This window comes from Camelus ferus, chromosome 11 (assembly GCF_009834535.1).
Source record: "Camelus ferus isolate YT-003-E chromosome 11, BCGSAC_Cfer_1.0, whole genome shotgun sequence".
Classification (NCBI taxonomy): Eukaryota; Metazoa; Chordata; class Mammalia; order Artiodactyla; family Camelidae; genus Camelus; species Camelus ferus.
The window spans coordinates 33,427,932-33,455,051 of record NC_045706.1 but is presented as its reverse complement, the minus strand read 5'-3'; the positions used below and the strand labels follow the sequence as shown (position 1 = coordinate 33,455,051).

At 33.3% G+C, this 27,120-nt stretch overlaps 1 protein-coding gene across 7 annotated transcripts in view; it reads left to right on the top strand.

The window, feature by feature from the left end:
* The first annotated feature begins 642 nt into the window (after nucleotides 1-642).
* KIF20B (kinesin family member 20B) overlaps nucleotides 643-27,120 on the top strand; it is a 67,584-nt gene continuing 41,106 nt past the window's right edge. For 3 of the 7 annotated variants that reach the window (XM_032491344.1, XM_032491346.1, XM_032491342.1), the window contains exons 1-18: nucleotides 643-787; nucleotides 4,197-4,344; nucleotides 11,893-11,979; nucleotides 12,087-12,203; nucleotides 12,703-12,841; nucleotides 13,413-13,597; nucleotides 15,314-15,350; nucleotides 15,840-16,067; nucleotides 17,032-17,143; nucleotides 18,046-18,117; nucleotides 18,202-18,348; nucleotides 19,033-19,195; nucleotides 19,753-20,043; nucleotides 22,466-22,605; nucleotides 22,875-23,013; nucleotides 24,020-24,248; nucleotides 25,107-25,159; nucleotides 26,535-26,654. In XM_032491344.1, coding sequence (XP_032347235.1) covers nucleotides 765-787; nucleotides 4,197-4,344; nucleotides 11,893-11,979; nucleotides 12,087-12,203; nucleotides 12,703-12,841; nucleotides 13,413-13,597; nucleotides 15,314-15,350; nucleotides 15,840-16,067; nucleotides 17,032-17,143; nucleotides 18,046-18,117; nucleotides 18,202-18,348; nucleotides 19,033-19,195; nucleotides 19,753-20,043; nucleotides 22,466-22,605; nucleotides 22,875-23,013; nucleotides 24,020-24,248; nucleotides 25,107-25,159; nucleotides 26,535-26,654 — 2,430 coding nt within the window. In that variant the 5' untranslated portion in view covers nucleotides 643-764. Of the gene's footprint in view, nucleotides 788-1,162; nucleotides 1,186-4,196; nucleotides 4,345-11,892; nucleotides 11,980-12,086; nucleotides 12,204-12,702; nucleotides 12,842-13,412; nucleotides 13,598-15,313; nucleotides 15,351-15,839; nucleotides 16,068-17,031; nucleotides 17,144-18,045; nucleotides 18,118-18,201; nucleotides 18,349-19,032; nucleotides 19,196-19,752; nucleotides 20,044-22,465; nucleotides 22,606-22,874; nucleotides 23,014-24,019; nucleotides 24,249-25,106; nucleotides 25,160-26,534; nucleotides 26,655-27,120 lie in introns of all 7 variants that reach the window. The other 4 variants (XM_032491347.1, XM_032491345.1, XM_032491343.1 and 1 more) reach the window with 3 other exon arrangements.

Here is a 27,120-nt window from a genome sequence, read left to right as displayed (position 1 = left end):
TTAAAAGAAGAGACGTACTGGCACTTACATTTTGGGCATTGCAAACACCTTGCCTCTGCATGGAAGATAGATTGTCACAGTACAGCGCTTCACAGCAGTAGCTGCTTTATATTTTCAGGAAGGCAAAAAAAAAAAAAAATCCCAAAACCAAAAATGCTTATGAAAATTTATTCTGAGAAAAATTTACTTCTTTCAGGAGGGCCACTGTGGACGACAGGCAGGATCATGCAGCGAAGGAAGTGACCCTCCGAGTGCGGGCAGCGCTCGTTCTGACTCTCCGGATGCGGAGCCCGTTCCGGCCTGCAGGGACAAGGCCATTTCTCGACCGGTTCCTAGGGGACTCGCGGGGCTAAGTGTAGTGGCACCGGCCTCACCTCGGGACCTTCGCCACACCTTTATTGTCTCCAGGACGGAATCCGAGATCGGCGTCCCATCCGGCAGAGGGTGGTCCCCACCGTAGTCGCGAGGCAGGGTCCTACCCTGCCGGGCGCGTCGAGCCCCGCGGGAAGCTCCGCCCACCGTCCTCCTCCGCCCATTGGTCGCCCGGCATTCCGAGACCCTCCTCCCAGATTTGAAAGCATCTCCCGGGAGCTGGTGGGAAGCTCACAGCGGCTGTCGGCTGCGCCCGGAAGCCCCGCCCACTCCCAGCGTTCAGTGCGGGGCCTTGGCCGCCATTGTTTGAATTTGAAAAGGAATATACGTCTGTGGTGCTCGCTGGTCGGGCTGGCAGGACGACGTTTGCGGGTGAGGGTGCGAGGAAGGCGATGGGAGACTCCGCACACACCAGGTGACTGGGGGAAACGGTTCAGGCAGCGTGCGCACATTCCGACGGGGCTCGTGACGCCCCTGAAATTACTCAGGAACTGGGTTGTGGAGCAGTGAGGACGCCTTGGGCACCGGGTGCGCTTTGGAAAGCTGAGGCTTAGGGTTTAATCTGTGTCCGCCGCCTCTTGTTAGCTGTGTGACGCAAGGCAACGTCTTTAAACTCTGGGCCTGTTTCTTCGTTTGTTACCAGGGATTAATGATAGAACCTACCTCTTCGGGCTCTTATGAATATAAAATGATAATATATAAAGCTGTTAGAAAGAGTGCCGGTATATAGTAGGCACCAAGTGTTTGCAATCGTTAATATTTTTATTATTGTTGCTTTTGTTATTGACAGATCTAGCGTCCTGAATCCCTAAGGTGAGCAGTTCGCTCGGCAAGTGGCATGCTCTCATTTTGTGGGATTCCTGTGGTGGCAGTCTGCAGTTAATTCCCAGGTTGCTGCCGGTGCCTGGGGCTCGCACTTCTTGAACTTTGTAGTGCTAAGCGGAAGGGGATGTGTGTGGCTAGTGCTGTCATGACCAGTTTGGAAGGTTTCCCCCATCTCCTACTTTTTCTTTCAGTGATAACTGCCTGGTGCAGCACTCAAATATTCCTTGCAGAAGGACTAGTTGACAAAAGTTCACGCCTTATGGATTAGCTTGTTTATAATCCCAAAGATGGTTAAATTCAGATTTGTTTTTGTTCTTGAAATAAGGTAGCAATTTACCCAGAAGCAGCATAGCAGTGTATACGTTTTATTAGGTGTACAAGATCTGAGACTTCAGGTTACAAAATAATATAAAGGACTCATTAGTTGTGAAGACTTAAAATTTTTTTTTAATTTTTTTTTTGGTGGGGGGAGACAATTAGGTTTATTATTATTAATTTACTTTTTAATGAAGGTACTGGGGATTGAACCCAGGACCTGATGCATGCTAAGCATGCACTCTACCGCTGAGCTATATCCTCCCCACAGTGAAGACATTTTTCAGACTGTATATTGTGGATGACATTCAGAAACCACATTCAGCAGCAGTTATTTTTCACCAGCCTTCAATCATGGAATCTCACTGGCGAGATGATAAAAGATACAGTTTCTCAGTTGTGGGAACAGCCTTTCCAAATTAGGTCTTGAACCCTGCTGTTGCTAAAGATATCTCTAAAGAGTAGGGCCAAATAATTTTTTGGGGGGGTATAGAGGACTTTATTTATTATTATTTAAGTCACTATGCAGAGAATCTTCATCACTACATGAATCTCTGAATTTGTTGTCAGGGATTCAGAGTAGTATAAGACGTGGTCCTTGATCACAAGAAGTTTCTAGTCAGGGAGGCCACACAAAATTAGAAGTTAACTGAAAGTACAGGAAGTGACTGTATATCTCAACAATTTTTTAAGTGTTAAGAGGCAGTTTATTCATTGAAAACTGAACATATAAGCAAGTAGAAACTACTATAACCTTACTCTTTTTTAGGAGGTACAATATTCTTTCTAAGTTACTAATTTCATAAAATATTTATCAACACTTTTTTTTTAACCAAAAATTAATTGAAGGCAAAGAATGACACCTCCCTGTTTCCTGGACATTTCTATGAAATCTGAGATATGAAATGTCAAGCCAGTACTTTCATGTTTTTGCAAACTTTTCTCATGTTCTCCTAGATCAGTGTTTTTTTTTATTCTATCAGTTACCTTTTTGCTTAATTTTCATCCATAAATTACATGTTTGAAGTATTCTATTGGACTTCATTTAAGTAATTTTCTCATTTGATTACATCACTGATTGTACAATAAAAAAAAAACAATGAAGGTGTTAAACTTGCTTAATTATATGGTTGGTTGATCCTATAGTTTGCTGGGTTTTGTTGAAAGCAAATGTATAACTTCCTTAAGTCTTTTTGCAATTTAGGAAAAACAGAAAATTGAAAACAGCCCTATTGTATTGAGTTTGGGGAGTTTCAGGGCTGAGCAAGGAAAAAGATACCACCACAAGGCGGCAGTAACACACAAGGGGCTTTACTGGGGTAACACTTTGACAGGACTGCATGCTGGGAAAGTCGCCCGCAGTATGAGACCTTCCAGAGACTAGAGTGAAGGGCCATCACCTAGAAGGAGAAGAGGGCAAGGGAACTGGGAGGGGCCAGGGGACTGGGAGAGGGAGTGATGTTGCTCAGCAGCACAGTAGGGAGTCCCTGTGTCAGAGGCTTGGGGTCTTCATAGTCCTGGATGTTATCTGTGGCTAGCAGATGATGGGTGCAGTTTCATGGGATATACAAACCAGTTAGGCTCTGTATAGCTAAAAATAAGCGTATTTTGGCTATATTTAAAGTAAATGGATATGGGGAGGTGTTGAGTGTAGCTCAGTGCTACAGTGCATGCCTAACATACATGAAGTCCTGGGTTCAATCCCCAGTACCTCCACTAAAATAATTAATTAATTAATTAAAAATAAATAAAGTAAGTGGATGTGTGAAAATTTGAGTTTCACACCTCAGTAGATTTTTGAAGTAATGTTTGTGGCCTGCTGTGAAGAAGTAAACAACAAGGACTATCTTTGACTCATTTACTTAACGTCTGCGGATGCCCATTACTAACTACCTTCTTGAGCCAGGAACCCTGGTTGGCAGTCGCTGTCCTGGATATTTCATAATGTTCAAAGAGTAAAGCGCTCACTCCTTTTCCCCCTGGTATTGTGCAGTAAATATTTGAATGTTAATATTTTATCAGTGAAGGTTACCTCTGGGTTTACCTTTAAATTTAGTACCTTGGTGTTTAATTTAGTTGTAATAGTTTACTGATGCATTATTTCATGTTAAACTTAATTTTTAAGACCTGTGATGTATCAGGTACTGTTTCGAATGTGTTCATATACTTTTTTTCACTTTTATTTAGAAGAATTCAATTGAAAGTAATTGTCCAGATAACTGACTTTAAATTCTAAATGCAACGTTACAAAGTCTATAAGTAACATTCTTCAGAAGATACTAAACAACGAAAAACAGAAGGTTATAATTTACTCCACCCTCACTGTTTGATTTCTGAGAGGATATCAGGTGGAGGCTGAATGTTTTATACTATCATACTTTCTGGATTATCTTTACTCATGAAATCTCTTTGGATGAATCTACCCATGCACCGGTGGTGTGTGGATCATATGAATAGTAGTGGTAGGTTGTGTCCAATATTAGTTTTTTCAGAGTCTGTAAATAATTTGATCTTTTGTCTTTTCCATGGGTCGTCACGTTATAGATGAAGTCCAATGTTTTCCTTTTGGAAATCTAGCTATATGGAGGAAAGTAATGGGCTGGACTCACAGACTTTTTAAATAATGGATGGCTTGTATATTGATTTATGGAGGTTATCTAAAGAAATTACTGTTATTCTTGCAGAATGGAATCTAACTTAAATCAGGATGGGGTGCCTAGACCATCTTATGTTTTCAGTGCTGACCCAGTTGAAAGGCCTTCGGAAATAAATTTTGATGGCATTAAGCTTGACCTCTCTCGTGAATTTTCCTTAGTTGCTTCAAGCACTGAGGTAAGTACAACAGAGTTATGTTGACTATCATGATTGAGTGGAACTGGGTACGTGCATGTGTGTGCTTGTGCACACGTACACACACGTGGACAGATACAAGAGCAGAGGTTTCCCCACTTTGTAGACTTAAGGCAAACTTCCATCTTAGTAATTTTTTCATGGTGTCCTAAACACATAACAGTTCCTTTTCAAATAATAGGTGCAAACTATTTAATAACTGTTTGTGCCCTAACCTAGTAGCCATTTGGAAAAAAAATTAATGTTTTATTTCATTCTTCAGTAACCACGGTTACTTCCTAATGGGCTTTGTGTGCCTTTTGGGTGCTGCACAACTTCTCAAGCTTTGGAATTAGATTGGATACTGCCACCCTCATTTCCTGTTATTCGTTGTTTTGGGGCTGTACGTACTTTTTATCACAACCACCACTGGAAATCCACCTTCACTAAGATATGCCATCACAAAAGAAACAGTGTGATCTAATGTTGAAACTGAACTACTTCGAGTTAATAGTTCATGGTGTTCAACATATGTCAGGTGCTGCTGTGGGTCTTTCAAAAATGTAAACTGTCCACTATGCCCCTAGGAATTGCAGGCCTTAGTTTAAAAAATAATGCAGATTAAAGAAAAATTTACTTAGTAGTGTTTAAGAAATAAAAGTCCTTCTACCACTCTACCTTCAATCACTATGTTTGCTGCTTTTCTTTATAGACTTGTTCTTATACATTTACTTTCAATCCATTTATATTCTGTTTATTGCAGATTAGACTTAATTTTGATGCCTTAGAGAGATGGACTAATCCATTTTATAAAGAATGATGGAAAGGGAAAGGAGAGTATAGGGGACTTAGATAAAGAATAGTTATTTAATACCCATCGTATGCCAGGCTCTTTAACTTTAGCTAAGTTAATCAGAAAAAGAAAAGGGAGGAAGGGATAAATGCTTCTCGATATATAAATGGAATTATACATTACATAGTCTTTTTTGTGTGCCTTCTTTCACATAACACAAAGGTCAGTATACAAAGGCCTATTTTTGTATTGTTCACAAGCTAAGAATGATTTTTACATTTTTAAGTGGTTGAAGAAAAATCAAAAGAAAAATAACGTTTCATGATGTGAAAATTATACGAAATTCAAACTTAAAGTTTTGCTGAATCACAGCCATACTTACCGGTTTACTTATTTTCTAGATCTGCTTTTGCACAACAATGGCAGAGTTGAGTAGTTGTGACAGACTGTGGGACCTGTAGGGCCTAAAATATTAACTGTCTTTTCTTTACAAAAAAAATTTGCTTGACCCTTTGCTTATTTAGCATGATGTTTTTGAGATTTATTGACACATCATGTGTCAGTAATTTGTTACTTTTTGTTTCTGAACAGCAATACCTTGTGCAGATATGCCACATTTCCTTCTACAATTTGATGGACATTTGATTTGGGTGGTTTCCATTTTGGGGCCATTACAAATACTGCTTCTCTGAACATTCATTTGCAAGCCTCTCTGTGAACTTGTGTTTTCATTTCTCTTGGGGAAATAGTTAGGAGTAATTGTGGGTCAAATGATAAGTGCATATTTAACTTCATAAAAACTGTTTTCCCAAGTGGCCATACCAGCACCAGCAATGTATGCAGGTTCCAGTTTCTCCACCTCTTTGCCAGCTCTTGGTAATTTTCTGAGTGTAGTAGTAGTACCTTATTGTGGTTCTAGTTTGCATTTCCCTAAATGAGCACTATTTCAAGTATTTCTTGTACCTTTTTTTGTAAAATGTCTCTTCAAATTTTTTCCCCTTTTAAAAAGATTAGGTTGTTTGTTTTATTATTGACTTGTGAGAACTCTTTATGCATTGTAGATACATGTCCTTTATCAGATAAATAGGGTCTTGATTAATAGAGGTTTTTAATTTTAAAACCCAATTAAATTTTTTTTTTCTTTTATGGTAATTTCTTTTGAATCCTCTCTAAGAAATCTTTGCCCAAGGTTGTGAAGGTTTTTTGAACATTTTCTTCTAGAAATGATTAGAGCCTTGGTTTTAATGGTTGTATTTGTTATCCATCTTGAATTAGTTTTTGTGTATGGTTGATGTAGGTGTCCAGGTTGGTTGATTGATTTTCTTACTGCCATTTATCTAGTTATTTTAACATTTTGTGTTGAAAAAACTTTATTTTCCCCATTATATTGTTTTGGTGCCTTTATTAATTATCACATGGGTGTGTATATATGTGTGGTTCTATTTCTGCATAATTCTCTTTCATTGACTTATTTGTCCATCCTTATGCCTATACTTCACTGTCTATTTCTGTAGGTTTCTAATAATACTTGAGATCAGGCAGTATGAGTTCTCCAACTTTGCTTTTCTTTTTTAGGAGTATTTTGGGTTTCCTAGGTTCTTTCCATATTCATACATTTTAGAATTGGCATACCAGTTTTCATAAAATAGTCTCCTGGGATTTTGGACTGGGATTGCGCTGAATCTATGAATCAATTTGGAGAGAATTGACATTTTAATAATACTGAGAGTTTTCATCTATAATCATGGTATATTTCTCCATTAATTTAGGTCTTTAACGTTTTAGCAATGTTTTGTACTTCTCAGTGTAGAGGCCTTTAACATCTTTTGTTAAATACACTCATTAACATGTCATGGTATTTGATGCAATTGTAAATGATATTTTTAACAGCTTTATTGAAGTACAATTGAGATACAGTAAACTGCACATGTTTGAAAAGTTTTGGATGAGACCATCACTACAACCAAGATAGTGAATATCTCTATTACTCCTAAAAGTTTCCTGTGCCTCCTTGTAATCTCTCCCTCCCATCACATCTCCAAGTAACCACTGATCAGATTTTCTGCCAGTATACATTAGTTTGCACTTCTAGAGTTTTTTTATAAATGAAGGAGGGGATCTGGTTTCATTTACTGAGCGTAATTATTTTGAGTTTTATGCATGTTGTATGTATCAATAGGTCATTACTTTTTACTGCCAGTTGTTTGGCTATGCCACAATTCGTTTATCCATTCACTTGCTGATGGACATTTGTGTTTATAGTTTCTAGCTATTACAAACAAAGCTTCTATGAACATTTGTGTATAAATCTTTTTATGGACATGTATTTTCTTTTTTTTTTTTTTTTCTTGGATAAATACCTAGGGGTGGAATGGCTGGATCATTGTCAAAAATCCGCCAAACTTTTCCAAAGTGATAATAGCATTTTACATTCCCAGCAGCAGTATGTGAGAGTTCTAGTTCTTCCACATCTTCGCCAACACTTGGTGTGGTCAGTATATTTATTTGTTTGTTTGTTTTTAAATACTTTATTTTTTAGAGTAGTTTTATGTTCACAGCAAAAATGAGCAGAAGGTACAGAGATTTCTCATATACCCTCTGCTCTGACACATGCATAGCTTCCCTTATTATCCACATTTCCCACCAGAGGGGTACATTTATTATAACTGATGAACTTAACATTGACACATGATTAATACACAGAGTCCTCACAATATAGTTAGAAATTATGGCTTTCTCTTGGTGTTGTACATTCTACGGGTTTGAACAAATGTGTATCTGTCATTGTGTATCCATCATTATATATCCATCATTATGGTGTCATATGGAGTATTTTCACTCCCCTAAAATTCATCTGTGTTTTTCTCCTGTTTGTCTCCTCTCCACCCCCACTAACCATTGGTCTTTTAACTGTCTCTATAGTTTTGCCTTTTCCAGAGTATTAAATAGTTGGGATTATACTGTATGTAACCATTTCAGGTTGACTTTTTTCATTTAGCAGTGTGCATTTAAGGTTCCTCCATGTCTTGTCATGGCTTAATAGCTCAGTTCTTTTTAGTGCTGAATTATATTCCATTATATGGGTTTACTGCAGTTTATTCATTCCCCTAGTGAAGGGCATCTTGATTGCTTCCAAGTTTGGGGGACTATGAATAAAGCTGCTATGAGCATTCATGTGTAGATATTGTGCGGACATAAGTTTTCAATTCTTTTGGGTAAGTACCGAGGAATGTGATTGGTGCATTGTATAGTACAATGGTTTTTATTTTAGTAAGAAACTGTCAAACTGTCTTCCAAAATGTCTGTAGCATTTCACATTCTCACCAGCAGTGGACGAGAGTTCCTGTTGCTCCACATCCTCACCAGCATTTGGTGGTGTCAGTGTTCAGATTTTGGCCATTCTAATAATTGTGTAGTGATAGCTCATTGTTTCAATTTGCATTTCCCTGATGACATACAATGTTTTCATATGCTTATTTGTCATCTGTATATCTTGTTTGGTAAGATGTCTGTTAAGGTCTTTGGCCCATTTTAATTGGTTTATGTGCTTACTGTTGAATTTTAAGAGTTCTTTGTGTATTTTGAATAATAGTGCTTTACAAATTTTTTGGTACATATTATCTCTCATTCTTTGGCTTGTCATTTCACTCTCTTGACTGTGTCTTTCACAAAGCAGAAATTTTTAATTTTAATGAAATCCAGCTTATCAATTATTTCTTTCATATATCATGCCTTTGGTGTTGAATCAAAAAAGTTATTGCCAAACCCAAGGTCATCCAGATTTTCTAGGACTAACAGTTTTGTGTTTTACTTTTAGGTTTGTATCCATTTTAAGTTAATTTTTGTGAAAGGTGTAAAGTCTATGTCTAGGTTAATTTTTGTATGTGGATGTCCTGTTGTTCCAGCACCATTTGTGGAAGAGACTGCTTCATTATACTACCTTTGCTTCTTTGTCAAAGATCAGTTGACTATATTCATGTGGATCTGTTCCTGGGCTCTCTTCTGTTCCATTGACTGATTCTGTTCTTTTGCCAGAACTGTCTTGATTACTGTAGCTTTGTAGTATGTCTTAAAGTTGGGTATTATCAGTCCTCGAACTTTGTTCTTTTCTTTCATTTTTTTGTTAGCTCCTCTGTGTAGTCTTTCTATTTTTAGTCATTGTAAGAGGTATGTATTAGTATCAAATTAGTATTCGTGTTTACTTAATGACTAAAGATGTTGAATATGTTTTTATGTGCTTATTTGCCTTTTGTGTATCTTTGGAGAAGTGTCAGTTTAAATCTTTTGCCCATTAAAAAAATTGGGTTGTTTTCTCATTAAATTGTAAGTGGTCTTTATATTTTCCAGATACATCTGTTTGTCACGTGTATCCTTTGCAAATATTTTCTGTCAGTCTATGGCTTGTCTTTTCATCCCTTAACAGTGTTTTTGAAAGGGAAGTTTTTAATTTTGAGGAATTCCAGTTTACCAATTTCTCCTGTTACGGATTGTGCTGTTTGTGTTGTGTCTACGAAATCTTTGCCTAACTCAAGGCCACAAAGATTTTCTTTTATGTTTTCTTTTAGAAGTTTTACAGTTTTAGTTACATTTAGGTCTGTGATCCATTTTGAGTTAATTTTATGTACAATGTGAGGTGTGTATTCAAATTCTTTTTCTTTCTTTCTTTTTTTTGTTTTTGTTTTTTTGCATATAGCTGTCCAGTTACTCTAGCACAATTTGTTGAAAAAGCTGTCCTTTCTGTACTGCATGTCTTTTGCACCTTTGCTATAAATCAGATGTCCTTATATATGGGGGTTTATTTTTGAATACTCTATGTATTCTGTTTCATGGATCCATTTATCTGTCTCTCAATACCTCTCTGTTTTGATTACTGTAGCTTTAAAGTAAGTATTGAAATCAGGTAGTAGTGTTAGCCTACCAAGTTTCCTCTTTTAGGGTTGTTTTGACTGTTCGAGGTACTTTACATTTCTGTGTGAATTTTTAAATGAGTTTGCCAGTTGCTACCAAAAAACCCTCCTGGGATTTTGATTCAATTACATTGAATCTATAGATCAATTTTGGAAGAATTGACATCTTAACAACATTGAATCTATTAAATGACCAACAAGGTGTATCTCCATTTATTTTGGCCTCCTTTAGTTTCTCTGAGCAGTATTTTGTAGTTTTCAATCTACAGGTCTTTCACATCTTTTGTAAGTCTTTTTCCTGAGTATTTCATAATTTTTGAGGTTATTGCAAATGGTATTGCTTTTAAAAATCAATTTCTGTTTCTTCCCAGTATATAGAAAAAACAGTCGATTTTGCATATTGATCTTCTGTTATGCTACATGGCTAAACTCATTGAATAGTTCCAGTAACTTTTTTGAAGATGTTGTCAGATATTTGTAGATGTTCATGTTGTCCATGAATAGGGACAGTTTTATTCCTGTCTTCTCATTGTGGGTACTTTTCTTTCCCTCTCCCTTTTTCCTTTTCCTTTTCTCCCTGCCCCATCCAACTTTCACCTGATTACGTTGGCTAAAACCTCTAGAACCTCTAGCACAGTGTTGAATAGAAGTGGTGAGAGCAGAAATCCCTGTGTTGTTACTCATCTTGCTACTCATCTTTGATTCAGTCTTTAATTAAGTATGATCTTAGCTGTAGGTCTCTTGTAAATGCACTTTATCAGGTTAAGGAAGTTCCCTTCTCAAATTTGCTGAGAGTTCTTATTAATGGATGTTGAATATGTATATTAAATTTATATCATCATTCAAATGCTTTTTTTTCTACCTATTAGAAATAAGTTTCTTCTCATTTATTCTTTTAATGTGTCTAATTACCCTAATTAATTTTTGATTGCTATATTGGCCTTGCATTCCTGGGATAAACTATTTTGGTTAGGATGTGTTAATCCTATTTTATATATTAGCTATTATTTTGTTATGGGATTTTTGCCTCTATCTTAATTAGGGATATTCTGTAATTTTTCCTGAGGAGATCCTTTTCAGGTTGTGATGTCAAGGTTATGTTAAACTCAAAATTAGTTGAAAAGTATTCTCTCTTCCTTTATTTTCTTAAAGAGTTTGTCTACAGTTTATATGATTATATCCATACATGTTTGAGAAAATTCACCCATGAATTACCAGGGTTTGGAGTTTTTTGTTGGGATTCTTTTGTTTGAATGTAAATTGAATTTCTTTAATAGATACTGGATTATTCAAATTTTCTACTTTTTGTGTCTTATTTGGTGAGTTGTGTTTTTCAAGTAATTGATTCCTTTTCACTTTTTTAAAAAATTTAAGGTATTTCATTAAAGTATCTTAAAAAATGAACTAGTCTTGTTTCTTCCTCAAAGGAAGCAGTAAGGAAAATGCTATACAGCAAAAAAAAATTCTAAATGCAAAGTGGAATTGAACATTTGGGTTAACAGACTATTCTAGTTACCTGTGATTATTCTGTAGTTAGATGTTTTAGTGACTTAGATCCTTGTTAATCTGTATCAGTTATAAAGGTTAGAATTTTATGGCAAAGAAGGATATTGTAAACTTCAAGTATAAACATAGAAGGTAGAAGAAATTGAATCTCTTGTGATATATATATATATATTTTTTTAAAGATTTGTTTTTCTTTAAATGTATAAAATAGTTAAAACCAGAAGTCACTGTTTGCTTAGAGATTGTGTATAATCTCACATTGTTCATAGCAATCAGACACTTTAAAGAAAGATATCTCTGAAAATCCATATTTAGTATTTTTAAAATATTTTCTCCTTTTTAAAGGTAAACAGATTGGAATCCAAAGATTATCTCCAGGTTTGTCTTCGAATAAGACCATTCACACAGTCAGAAAAAGAACATGAGTCTAAGGTTTGTGTTGAATTTAATTGGGTTTTAATATTTTACTTTCATTAAATGGGCAAAATATCATTTTTATTTATTGTAGGTTTACTTTTATTTATTTATTTGTGTTCTAGGGCTGTGTGTATATTCTGGACTCGCAGACTGTGGTGCTGAAAGATCCTCAAAGTATCATTGGTCGGTTAAGTGAGAAAAGCTCTGGGCAAATGGCACAGACATTCAGTTTTTCCAAGGCAGGTACCCATGTGAAATTGAAGATTTTACTTTTAAGAAAAAGAGACTTGGCTAAGGCTAAATTGCTACCTAGTTGTATGTAATGAACTATATATATCTAGTACTTATGGAACTTAGACTTTAGGCACTGGTATTTTTTTCTTAATGGTAGGACTCAAATTTCAGGTGTGTGTATATATATATATGTGTGTGTGTGTGTGTACATTATATATATAATTGGAAGTGAATAAATCTCTGTAGAGTTCTTACCTGTTTTTTTAAATGTTCTTTTCAAAATTTAGATGAAAACTTACTGGTTGGATCAGATTTCTATCTTGAAAACTTTTTGACAGTAAACTATCAAGTATATTTGTGGGAATTGGAGGATATGGCAGCTATTTTAAGAATGAGTTTTGTAAAACAAATCTTTTAAATTTAAAAAACATGAGAGTGTAGAACTCACTGTGAATAGTAACTTGATTTTTCTAAAAGGACTTGTTTTTAAAAACGCTTCTTTAGGTTTTTGGCCCAGAAACTACACAGAAGGAATTCTTTCAGGGTTGCATTCTGCAGCCAGTTAAAGACCTCTTGAAAGGACAGAGTCGGCTGATTTTTACTTACGGGCTAACCAATTCAGGAAAAACTTACACATTTCAAGGTAAATGGTTTTATTTTTGCTAGAAAGGAAACAAAAGCAGCACTAATGTTTTACTCATCTTTATAATACTTGCATGTAGTTATGTTTTCATTACCTAGCACATTTGCCCCATTTGTAGTATGTAATAGCAGTATCAAATGTGTATTGCTGATGGCTTTTAATTCAGATTGACTTAATTAATTTGTGAAACTACTCATATAACAAGAATTATACGATGAGAAAAATTCAAAAAAGGATTGATGTGACATAGGGAATTAAGCATGGATAACCAGGGAAACACTGTATTTTGTTTTACTTTAATAGTTTGTGATAATGGATGATAGCCAATCTTAAAGCCTGATCTCAATGTACAATTTCAGGCTTTGAATCAGAATAATAGTTGATGAAATATCAATTATACAATGAAGACCAAAGTGTTAGAAAACTGAGTAATCCTTTAACTTCTCTCACTTTTGTCTCATCTTTTTCTCCTGCCTATTTGTGGTATAAAAGGAGCTCTGGCAGTTCAGGAATGTATTTTGCCTCTTTCCTAATACTCTTAGAGAGTATAAAACAAAAATTCTTTTCGTAGGCACAGAAGAAAATATTGGCATTCTGCCTCGAACTTTGAATGTATTATTTGATAGTCTTCAGGAAAGACTCTATGCAAAGATGAACCTTAAACCACATAGATCCAGAGACTACTTACGCTTATCACCAGACCAAGAGAAAGAAGAAGTTGCTAGCAAAAGTGCGTTGCTTCGGCAAATTAAAGAGGTATGGGAGTATGTTAGTATGTAAAATATACGTAAATCATGACCTCTTAATAGCTCTTTCGTTTGTTTCAGCCTATATTGGAATGTTCTGTGGTTACTGTTTCTTTTTGAAAAAAGTTTTAAAAGCTTATTTGAAGATACCTCTTCTTATTTTATATTGTATGAACAGCAGAAATATTTAAACAATACAAATGTAAATGGTTCCGAATTAAAAATCTTTTTTTTTAATTGTAAGAGTAATATGTATACACGTCTAAACAAGGGGATGTGAAAATTAAACAGTGAAAATTTCCTATAATTCCATTCCCAGGTAGAAAACCGCTATTAACAGATATGAACGTACCTTTTTTGATCTTCTTCTCTCTACACAAAAAAACTTACATATAGAGCTTTCTGTATATGTCTGTATATACACATGAACACAGTCATATATAGTTGCATATATCATTATATCTTTTTCTTTATGTGTAGGATATATTCTTTTTTATGAAAAACAAAAATGAGATTTTATTATACAGACATTCTGTAACTTGTTTTATTCAATATATCTTAAATCTCACACTACTTTATTTCATGTTGTCTGTTATAGGTTATGTGTTTACCTCCTTTTCTTTCTTTTTAATAATTTTTAATGAGAAAGAAATTTTTGTAAACTTGTGCTTGTCTATTTATTCCTCCTATGCCTTCTGAATTTTGTTATATTTTCAGAATTCTATTTAATGTTGTTAAAAACTATTAACTGTCTTTATAAATATATTCAAAACACTGATGGGGATTTTCTTTTTAAAGAAATTTAAAAATCAGGGTTCCAAGGTAATAAAACTTTGTTGCTCAAGGAAAACAAAGTTCAGAGTCCATGATTATGGTCTCTGTGAGTAAAATAGTAGTTTAACAAAAATTATGGAGATTGGTGGATAATTGAATAGATAATTCATAGAGGAAATTAAAGTAATTAATAATGAAAAAAATTTTCCCTAACAAGTTACTTTGTTACAACAAAATATTATTTTGCCTATGAAATTATTAAAATGTTAAGGAAAATGAGATAACACACTTCTTTTTTTAATTTCTTTTTATTGAGGTATAGTTGATGTACAGCATTATATAAATTTCAGGTAACAACATGAGATACACACTTTAACTTTCATAGGTTGATTGTAAAATGTGTTTCTAGAAAGCACTTTGGCAATGCTATATTAAGAGTGGGAACTTAAAGTTCTTATCTTTTCATTCACCAATTTAGATTTAGGTGTATATTCTAAGGAAACAATTAGATTACAGAAGGAAAAATAATATGTTAAGATGTATATCTTAGTATTATGTAAGTCATCTCACATCTATTCAGTTATGCAGCCACCAGATGTTTACAAATAATTTTTAGTTATGGAGGAAAAAAACTTACAAGGCAATAAGTGTGGGGAAGAGAATAGAATGAAATATGTTGAAATATTAATAGTAATTGCCTCTGAGTGGCAGGGATTACTTATAAGGATATTCTTTTTGATACTTTTTTGTAGTTTCCCAAATTTTCTGTTATGAGAATATGTTATTTAACTAGGAAAAAATTAATAGAGGTCGTTGAACTGAGTAGATGAAAGGTAGAAAAGTAGATGACTTATTTGGTTCATGCCTTATTTGATAAGTAATTAATTTACTGGTTATTTAACCTTAACTGAAAATGTTTTTTAACTTTAAAAAAAAATCTTTCTTTTTTTAGGTTGCTACACATAATGACAGTCATGATACTCTTTATGGTAAGGTTTCCATTCTCATTTACTTTTAAATATTGATTATTTGAAAAGCTTTTAATTTTTGAATCACTTCTGTGGGTGATTTAATTTCTTTAATGACAGTAATACTTGGAAAATGGTACATTAACTGTATGAAATACCAGTCACTGTGAAGTCTTACTTGGATTTAATATCACCACTGTCCCTTTCACTGGTTGTTAACTTTCATATTGAATTCAAGAAAGATTATTTTTTTCTTTGTCCTTTACATTTAATTTCAGTGTGGTTTATTAGTATATTTGTAAAAGAAAAGGAGAGAAAGAAGCCAAGTTTTGGTTAATACAAATATTTATATTTATTTATGTCTGCTTTGGTCTAAAAAGTTTTTAACATTGATGGTCAAAAGATTAAGGATACTTTGTTTTTTAAGTCCAGGAGTCTTGATCTATCCTGTTGTCTCATTTTTTGTTGATTGCTTAATTTTATGATTATCTTTTTTTATTCTTTCTGTAGGGAGTTTAACAAACTCTTTGAATGTCTCAGAGTTTGAAGAATCCATGAAAGATTGTGAACAAGCCAGCTTGAATATGGATAATAATATAAAATTTTCTGTGTGGGTTTCTTTCTTTGAGATTTACAATGAATGTATTTATGATTTGTTTGTTCCTGTATCATCTAAGTTCCAAAAGAGAAAGATGCTGCGCCTTTCCCAAGATGTAAAGGGCTATTCTTTTATAAAAGGTATACTAATGAGTATTTTTTACTTTATTGCTCTGAAGTTCTTTTCTAGGCTTTGTTACAGGAAAGCAAAGTAGAAATTGAATATTTTTATACTAATTATTAACATCAAGATAATGAGAATAGTTTGTGCTTTGGAAGTACGTTTTAGTATGTTAATTAAACCTGAATATATAGGGTTCTAGTTTAGTACTATGTTTGCTGAGTATTGTTGATTGGATTTTAGAGAATGGGAAAAGCCATGTGTGTTGATATTCAAATTATTTTGCTGCTTTGTAATAATATTCAAATTTTAGAGCTATGTAAATGTTTCTGTCCCACAGCAGTGTTTTTCCAACCTTTAAAAACTACTACCCCACTGTAGGGAATACATATTAATAACATCATGATCCTGTACCTGGGGGGTGTGTGTGTGTGTGTACACATACATATATATATATGCATATATACAATTGAAAAGTTTAATTAATTATATTTACCCTTACTACAAGGAATGTACTTTGGTGTTTTCTATATTCTACTTCATTTTTACAAAATGCTGGGTATGACTCAATAAATTTAATTTCATGACTCATTAATGAATTGCAATCTGTAATGTCTCATAGCTAGATAATTTTTTAGATGTAATCTGTACTGTATTTTGTCTTTATTTCCTGAATGTTTAATTCTAAGGAATCTTACCTATTTTTAACTTTCCCTTTGACAGACTCTGTTTAAGAACATTTACTTTGTATGTTAGTACAACTTAAATACTGGAAAATCATTATAATATCTTCATCTTCTGTACTTCTTTTCTGGTAGAATATGGAATAGCTAGCTGAGTTGACTATACCTAGGGTATGTTATTAAAAGAAAGATTTCATTATATGTCATTGGGAAAAGAGATAACAAATCTTCAAAGACATTGCATTGTACAACAAATGCCATGTTTTTATAAATTGATATGTGCCCTCTTTATTTTTTGAAGACCTACAGTGGATTCAAGTATCTGATTACAAAGAAGCATATAGACTTTTAAAACTAGGAATAAAGCACCAGAGTGTTGCCTTCACAAAACTGAACAATGCTTCTAGTAGAAGGTAAGGAGTAAACCCTACAGTATAAACCTGAGGCACCCAGGGTGTTCTGTGCTAATTTAAATACAACTAATTTAAAATTAAAGTGGGCAGTAGGTTCTCTGATATGTTAAATGAATCTATAGTCATAATAACATTCTGTAAACTGAAGAGAACTGAACACGTAAGATTATCAAGACTATTTCTTGTTACAACAAAAGATTTACTAGTTTGCACTCAGTCTGATGTATTTTTACTCTTTCCATGTGTGAATATCTAAGCTCAATATTTTCAGCTGCCTGTAATAGTGGACTTTTCTCTGTGTTTCGCCTCCTTACCTCATGAACACAGACATTATACATATACTGAGTTATGCTACAATCTCAAGGGGTTAAGGAAGGATGTTTTTGATGGAAGGGATTAGGGGATGAGAGACAAGTTTAAGCAGTGAGGTACTTAAAACAGGTTTTCTCTTAAGGGGGAAAGAGCCCTGTCCCCCATGTATAGCATGAGAATAATACATGATCCAGATAAGCCTATATTTAGGTCAAATGTATGCTTTGCTTTAGGTATATCTTCAAAGTCGATTAGCTGTACATATTACCATTTAACTAATAATATCATCTTTGCAAGCAAATTGAGACTTTATTATAAGTGATTCCATTAATGTAAGTTGGAATGTTAAGAGGAGTAAGTTTGAAGGATTGGGGGCTAAGTGAAAGATAATTGCTTTTAGGCAGTTGGGTATGTAGGTGACAGTGGAGCGCTGGATTGAAATATCTGGCAGCTGGTTGGAGAATGCAGTGCAAGAGCTATGGCTAGTATTAGGATATAAATAGATGTCGATTTAGATGCTTGCCTGTCCTATTTAGAATGCAGAAATTTAAAGTGAATGATAGTATTTGAACTTTGTGTATTTCTTTTAGTCACAGCATATTCACCATTAGAATATTACAGATTGAAGATTCTGAAATGCCTCGTGTAATGCGAGTCAGTGAGTAAGTTGAGCATTCATTAAATTGTAATTATTTTGAATTGTTTTGTTTTGAGGAACTTTTAAAGTTCTTTTTTTGTTTGTTCAGATTGTCTTTATGTGATCTTGCTGGTTCAGAACGAAGCATGAAGACACAGAATGAAGGTGAAAGGTTAAGAGAGACTGGAAACATCAACACTTCTTTATTGACTCTAGGAAAGTGTATAAATGTTTTGAAGAACAGCGAGAAGTCAAAGTAAGAGTTGCTGAATGTGTTACTAACAAATTAAGTATTAAAATATTTACACTTTCAGCTTTGCTAGTTTTAGAAAAGCTCTCTTCTTTTTAACTTGCTTCTTATGTAATGACTATGGATTGTGATTAAAATGTTTAGGCATTTTGGATTTTAAAGAATGATAGGAACAGTGTCAGTTGGTGCCATTGGTTCATCAGGTAAACACAGTATTTTCCATAGCACGTCTATATCTACAGACACCTTAGATAATAAGCTTTTAATGATGCTGGTTCAGCATCTAAAACCACGTGATTCTTCCTAGTGCATTGTGTTCTTTTAGATGTGATAGATTTCTGCATTAATTAGCACTTTAGGCTGAGTAAATTATAAATCAGCCTTTACTATTTCTAGTTAAGGTGTATATGTTATATAATTGCTCTACGCTAGAGAGTACAACCCAGTTCAATGTGATTTTCTTTGCATTTTGCCTAGTAGATTATTGTAGTTATTAGTAGTAGTAGTATTACTGGTAGTAGTATTTAAAGAAAACAAGATAAATAAACAAAAATGACTGTTACAGGTAGAACTAATCACTGACCTAGAATTTAAGTCAATGATATCCAGATTATTTTTGTAAAATTTATCAGCACCCTGAATTCATGAGATTTGTTTTAACTTACAATTTTTTGAAAAAATTTTCCACAGGTTTCAGCAGCATGTGCCTTTCCGGGAAAGTAAACTGACTCACTATTTTCAAAGTTTTTTTAATGGTAAAGGAAAAATATGTATGATTGTCAACATCAGCCAGTGTTTCTTTGCCTATGATGAGACACTCAATGTGTTGAAGTTCTCAGCCATTGCGCAAAAAGTAAATATACTTAAATTTCTGCAGAATTTATTAAGCTTCTTATGAGAATACTTAGACAATTTTTTCTTAAGAGTAGATAATCCATTTTGCACTTACAGCTGTAAAGCTAGAAAATAATTGACAATCAAAAAATGTAATATTTGATCAAGTAGGAGGATATGGGGAAAGATTGAAAATTACCACTGCTTAAGATTAAAATGATCTCAGTAATAAATAAAATTACCCATTACAAATTGTGAGTATTCTTGCAATGAATTGTCTGCTCTGCCATCCTTCTGGTTCATTTAGTGACTAGTCAGGAAGATCCTTGCTAAGAATAATACTAGGAACTTAACCCGGGAAAGTAAATTTACCTGTAGTATTAATGTATAATTAGCTTTTTTCTTATCAAATATTTATTTAAGGATGCCAATTCCTTGTATGTTTGTTTGCATAAGTTTTTTTCTTTTTTTAATTCTCAAGTTGTCATTCAATGAATTAAAATAAATTTATAAATTTTTTTTTGTGGACAGTTCTTGCCTTTTCTGTTTTAAAAGTTACGTTGAATATTTTAACAGGTTTGTGTTCCTGACACTTTAAATTCCTCTCAAGAGAAATCATTTGGATCTGTCAAGTCTTCTCAAGATGTATCACTAGATATTAATAATTCAGATAATAAAATAGTAAATGAAAAAAGATCCACAATTTCATGGGAAAGTAGTCTAGAAGATGTGGTGGAAGATGAAGATTTGGTTGAGGATCTAGAAAAAGCTGAAGAAAACCAAAATGTAGAAACTGAATTTACCGATGAAGATCTAGATAAAACATTAGAGGAAGATAAGGCTTTAATTAGCCACGAGGAGAAGAGGGTATGTATGTATTAAGAACTCAAACTTCCAAACTTGGTTTTTTTTCCTGAAGTTAGGGTTAATAATTCTTAGGGCTCCCGTTCCCATTTTTTTCAATAAGACTAAGTTTATCTTTCATCTTCATGTTTGGAAAATTTTCAAACCTGCAGAAAGAGAATACAATGAATACCCATTTGCACTTCACCTGGATTAGTCAGTTTTTAACATCTTACCATGTTTACTTTAATTCTCTTTCTGTGAATGTGTGAATGCACATGTTTTTTGCCTGTGTCATTTGAAAACAAGATGCAGACATAATGACACCCACAACCAACTACTTCAATGTGTGTTTCCCAGAAATACAGTTTCCTCATAATCAAAAGACCATTTTCATACCTAAGCTATATCACATTGATACAATAACTTAATGTTACATTGTCCATACTGAGATTTCTCCAGTAGTCCCAGTATTTCCTTTAAAGCCACTTTGTTTTTGATCTACAACTAGAGTTAATACATTGCTTTTGATTGTCATATTTCTCTGGTTGTCTCTAATCTAGCAGAAATATTTTTGAAAAATTGTGATTAGTTATCTTGTAGAATACTCCTGGTCTGGATTTGTCTTATTAGTTCCTAATGATTCAGGTTCAACACTTTAAGCAAGCCTATCACATAGGTGAAGTTGTGAATTTCCCATTGCACCACATCAAGAGGTACATGATGTCTGATTTCCTCATTTTTGGTGATGCTCAGTTTTGCTCACTTGGTTAAGTTGTTGTTAGATCTCTCTTCATTGTGAAAGCCTATATGATCTGTGGGAAGATGCTCTGAGACCATGTGAATATCTTGTTTCCCCGTATCCTTTCATCCAATGGTTTTAGCATACTGCACCAAAATTCTCCTTTGTAGTCTTAAGTACAAGTATGTAAAATGTCTGCCCAGCACCAATTATTCTGTTTATTCAAAAGCAGAAATTTCTTGGTCATCTTATATTAATGGTAAACAAAGTTTGATGGCAGTTCTTTTAACCTCTGTCTAAGTACAGTTCACACATCAATTTAAGTGGTATTAATCCTGAAATGTGGATATGTCCACATTACCAGTTCCCCTCATTAACTGGACATAACTACATATGTACACATGAAGCCTTCTTACCAGTGTCCTAGGACCACCAATAATCCTGTACTCATGAATATGCTTCAGTGGCGTTGACACATCTGACATCATAGAACTCTTAGACTGTAGAAGTCTAAGTAGCTGGATGATGTTTTGAGTTAAATACTCTCACTTTAATAGTTTATTTCAGTGTCCTTGAAAGCCATCATTATGCCTTTGTTGTTTGGAAATGAAGATGAAAGCTTTAGATGCCACTAGTCCCAGTTTATCTCGTCACTATGTGATTTGACCTTATTTACCTTGGATCTCTAGAATGTATTTCCCTCAATGACAAAATGAGCTGTTAATAGTCCTATTTTAGTTTGTATTGATCTTCTCAAAACTGAAGTTTATGTGTAATGTCAATTAAACTTAAAACGTTAGTAGAATTTGTGAATTTATAAGGGAAAAATAATGCTGTAGTTTATAAAGGATTACATAGTATAAATGCATATCTTACAACTGACTAGATAAAATTCCATCAGAGTCAGGATATCTATAAAAATATTTTCAAATATAAAATTCAGAAAGTGAAAGATCTGTAGCTTTGAGAGAGTTAATGTATTGTTGAGAAACTTTTATCAAAAACCTTAAAAAAGAATATCAGAATGTTTTTTGAATCCCATAATTTATTTTATTACATATCTACACTGGCTATAATGTCAAGATTAATTGCTTTATTGCTTACATGATTAATTATGTATGTGTTTTCAGAGACTGTTGTTGCTAGAGTTGTTGCTCACATTTGGATAGTTATAAAAGCCTAATAAGATAAGTTTATGTAACATTTCTCTTTGCCATTTTGGAAAGTGTTTGGGGGTTCTTAGTAGCTACACTGTATAAAACTTAAGCTTTATATTTTGGCAGACTAATTTTAAACTCAACCTTAAGCGTTTACCACAGACCTGCTCCTTAACTTTCCTCACCTATGAAATGTGGATGCCACTACCAAGTTCATTAAAGATTATATGGATTAAATGAAATAAAATGTGAACTCCCCAAAGTAGTTCCTGGTAGATAATAGATGCTCAAATTTTCTTTTTCCATCTATCTTTGTGTAGCTAGATAGTGAGGCATTTATTTGAGTTACTTTATGTTTCTAAAATGTGGAGAGGTGTACTTGATTTTTCACATTAGTGAATTTCTGTAAATACATAATTTTCAGTGAAAATATCTCTATATTAAAATGATACATAATTGATTAAATGAAAAGTTTATTTTTGAACACTTTGTCTTTCTCTTCGGATATATTTGTTCCTTAGTTAGAATTTTAATATTTATGTTTTAGAAACTGTTGGATTTAATAGAAGACTTGAAAATAAAACTGATAAGTGAAAGAAAAGAAAAGTTAACATTGGAATTTAAAATTCGTGAAGAAGTTACACAGGAGTTTACTCAATATTTGGCTCAACGGGAAGCTGACTTTAAGTAAGTTTTTTTGTTCTTGTCCTGGTAATTGAGAATTTTAGTTACTTGTTTAAATTTTGGGGGAGCTTTTTATTAGGTGACTTCTGAATTCTGACCTTTATACAGGCTTGAAAATAGCTGTTACTAATCTCTATGGTAATTGTGAATTACACGTGAATAATTATTTAAATTGACTTTTAATTTATAATGTACTTAATCTTAGAAATTCAAAATAAAAATGCAAAGTAGTGCTTTTTCTGTTTCCTAATGGGACTAATTTCTGTATGAAGGGAAACTCTACTTCAGGAACGAGAGATACTAGAAGAAAATGCTGAATGTCGTTTGGCTATCTTCAAAGATTTGGTTGATAAATGTGATACTCGAGAAGAACTGAAGAATGAAGATCGTGTCATGAAAGTTGAAACTGAAGTATGTTAAATGAAATATTAAATCCATGGTGTTTTGCTACTAGGATTTAGTATACTACATCAATGATATACTTTAATATGTTATGTATATATTAATATACTTTTGAATTTAAAAAAAACTTATTATCATAGCGTTGTTATAATTGAACATGCTTTGTTAGGAATGTAAGCACAAATAGTTTAAATATAGCTTATGAATTTGGAAATATATATATATATATATATACACACATATATATCTGTTACATTTATATCTCAGTTTGGTGTTGCTTGAGTCATTGTGTTGATAGTAGGTAGATTACTTTTTGTTGGATTATGGGATACCCCTCTCAGATCTGTCTTAAACTTAAAGAATTTAAATAGATAAGAGATCTAAGGGGTCATTTAGTTCTGTTCTGATTAAAACAAAAACATTTATTTATAGAAAAGATGACTCTTGCTTGGCTGACTGACCATTCCCTACTGTTGAGGAGACATTCTTTTCTGCTGCTTCTGTTGAAGCTGAAATTGATCACATCTTTTTGGAATGGCTGTTTTTATTTTGTTTTGGATTTTAATTACTCAGTTCAGGGGTCTGGGATGGTGATGTCCAGGCTCTTGCTATCCAACCATCGTTGTGTGTCCCTGACATAGTTTGGGATTTGGTCTGAATTGTGAAAATGGAGATTTGTTTCCTCAGCTATCCCAACAAAGCCTTTGAAGACTCATTGTAATGAATATAACTGAAAGTATATTTGTACTAGGTAATCATAATTGTTCTATAATGACCTATCACAGTTTATGACCTTGTTTTTATGGAAAAATATGTCTCATGTTCCATTAGACAGAAAAATACATAACAGAGCACACCTTTTTTTTTATAATTAGAGATATTTTATATAGTAAAAAAACTTCAAGTTGTGAATTTTTTTGCTATTTGTTTTTAAAACTGTCTAAATCAGATGGTACCACACTGAAATAGTGAAGGCCACTGTTAACATTAGGTATGTGGTTTTTGCTATTTTTAGGAAGGACATAATTATGTAGGAATTGAAGATATTATTGATTCTCTTCAAGATGATGTCACTGATATTAAGAAACAGGCTGAAATTGCTCACTTATATATTGCATCTCTTGCTGACCCCCAGGAAGCTATTGCTTGTTTAGAAATAAAGCTTAATCAAGTTAAAGCTGAATTAGCTAAAACCAAAGAAGAATTAATCAAAACCCAAGAAGAGTTAAAAAAGAGAGAAAATGGTAAGTGGATGTATTTTACTCCTATTTAGATATTGTAAATGCATAAAAAGACAGTTGGTAAGTATGAGATTTATGCAGCTTATTTACCATAGTGACCAGACAATGACCTAAGTAACATATTTAATACTTTACCATTTGTATGAGTTTATAGTAATGTACTAATAAAAGTATTTTTTCACTTTTCTTTACTGTTAGACCAATATTATTAGCAAATGGACTTCTCAAAAAAAACGAAAAACCAAGTATAGCTTTATCAGCAAATTAAGAAATCTCATATAAAATTGTAAAGTTGTAAATTTTTTTCTTTCATATTCTTTCTGAACTCTTACAGTGTGGTTGATTCTGCTCTGGACTTGTAAGTTTGGGATGGAGTTACTCCTGTGGAGTAGTCTTAAGTTTGTTAGATAGTGCCTCATTCTAGCTCTGAAGTCACTATATATAAATATGGGATTGTTTGTTGTTATTATATATGTAGGATTATTTGTCACTTCTGGGTTTCAAGTGTTAGGTAAAATACTCTGCCCTTTTCTGTGTGAAACAAGATGGGTAGAAAATCCTAATTATGAAGTGGAACAGAGAGGTACTAGATACTTCTCTTCTGACATTATACCAGAAATTTTTTATCATTGAGGATATGTCATTCATTTTTACCCTGAGTTTTGAAAGTGGCTTTTTCAGAAACAGCTATTCTCCGGTGGTAGAATTTGTAGCTGAGGGCTTGTGTGCTTCTAGTGCTGTTAAAAGTCTTTTTCTTGAGTATAGCAATAAAGTGTCTACTATAGCAGCTTGTGTTTCATAATTATTCAGTGATACATTTTTTTAGGTGCTTAGGTATTTATTTTTAATACTCTCTTTCAGAATCAGAAATTAATTTAAATTCATTGGTTCAAGAGCTTGAGAAATCTAATAAGGTAATACTTTTAAGCTTTATTTTGTCTTGATAAGGAACTTAATAAAGTTAAATAAGTGGCATGAATTATGACTAGGTGCATCTATTTTAAAAATAATTAAAGAAAAAGTAGTAAGTGAATGTGGTTTTAAAAATTGAGACGTGTAAGTGCCTTCACCTTATACCATCTTTCTAAAGATGGCCACTGGAAAGTTTCTTTAGTCTTTCCAGAAGAGATTTATGTGTGTGTATGTATATAGAACACACATACACACACCTTTGAAAAAGTTTATACAAATGGGATTGTAGTTCTGTGTCTTGCTTTCTTCCCTTAGAAGATGTCTTGAAGATAATTCTATGGCAGCACATACAGACTTATGTCATTTTACTAGGTGCATTGTGTCAATTATATATATTTAAATGGTGTTTATTTTGTCTGAAGTTACTGTTTAAAAATACAGTATATGGCCTGAGCAGTGTGCTTCGGAATTGTGAAACTCTCTAGCACTTTGTACCTTCAGGTCAGATAATGACTCCAGATTGTTGTAGATGGATTTGACATTGATAGATCTAAATATGAAATTGCAGGTATATGCAGAGGTGAAGGGAATTTAAAGCTCTAAACTTAATATTTTTCCTGACCTTTTCTGGCATAGGTCTTCTTAGTTTAAATCTATCCTTCTGAAGAGCTGAGTATTTTAAAATAAGATTAGGTATAAGTAATTCAAGATCTTGGTATCTAATATGCATACTTGTAAGGTTAACCAAAATAATGTGCTTATTTAGCATAAGACATTATAGCTACTGTTTAGACAATTCCTGATCTTTTCCTTTTCCTTTATTTTTTTAATTATAAAAATAGCTACTAGTTGTAAAAATTCAATTGAATTAAACTATGTAAAATAGTCCGCCATAATGTTTCTCCTATGTCAAAAACAAAACAAAACTAGGTTGGTTGGTAGCTCTTTGAGACTTTTATGTATATTCATTTTTGTAGAACACTTACTATGAACTCTTTTAATTTCTTTGCATATATTTACTTATTTAAATCCCAGAACAACCTTATGATGTAGATACTGTTATTTTTTATTTTTACAGAGACATTAAATAAGTTGCCTAGGGTCATACAACTAGAAGGTAGAGAAGCTAGAATTCAAACTCAGATCATCTGACGCCTGATTCCTCTTATCCAATATGATATGTTGCTTCTGTTTCCTTTTGTATATAAACATGTTGTGTTTTAAATGAAAGTAAGATCAAGTTATGCATAATATATTGCTATTGGTATTCTTGCTTAATCTTAAAATGTGAAAGAATTCTAAACTGCATCATATTTGCACTCTAGTTATCCCAAAATGCATTTACTAAACTTTGCTTTTTTTAATCCCTTCCCAAAGAAAATAGTTGTGCAGAATCAAAGAATTCAAGAGTTGATGGATAAAATTGATCAAAAAGAGGATACTATCAACAAATTTCAGAACCTGAAACTTCATATGGAAAACACATTTAAAGACAGTGTAAGAATTTAACTTTATTTGCCTGTGTTATAAATTACATAAGAAAACCTATGTTTGGCTTGGTTTAAAATAATTTAAAATAGCTTATACAGCTAAGACTGATTTACTAAAAGTGCTGAGCTGCTTATACTGGCATTGAATTCAATTTACTATTCTGCAAATCTGAATTTTGAGAACTTAGCAGAGGGCAGTTTGACCTTCTTGTACTTAATATCCCACAAACTAAGCTGGCAGTTCTTTGCGCATAAGAGGGACAATACTGTGTAGCCCTTAGAAGAGTAAGCCTCAGCAAATTGATTGGGGAATTATGGGGTGAAAAGAACTTAGATGTGCTTCAATATCTGCAGATCATGAGGTCTCTATCTCCATGTAGCTCTGTATCTCTATGTATCTGTCTATATGTGTATCTATATAGAACTAGAAGTGAAATTCAGTGGAATTTTTTTCTTTAGAAACTTATTTGTAT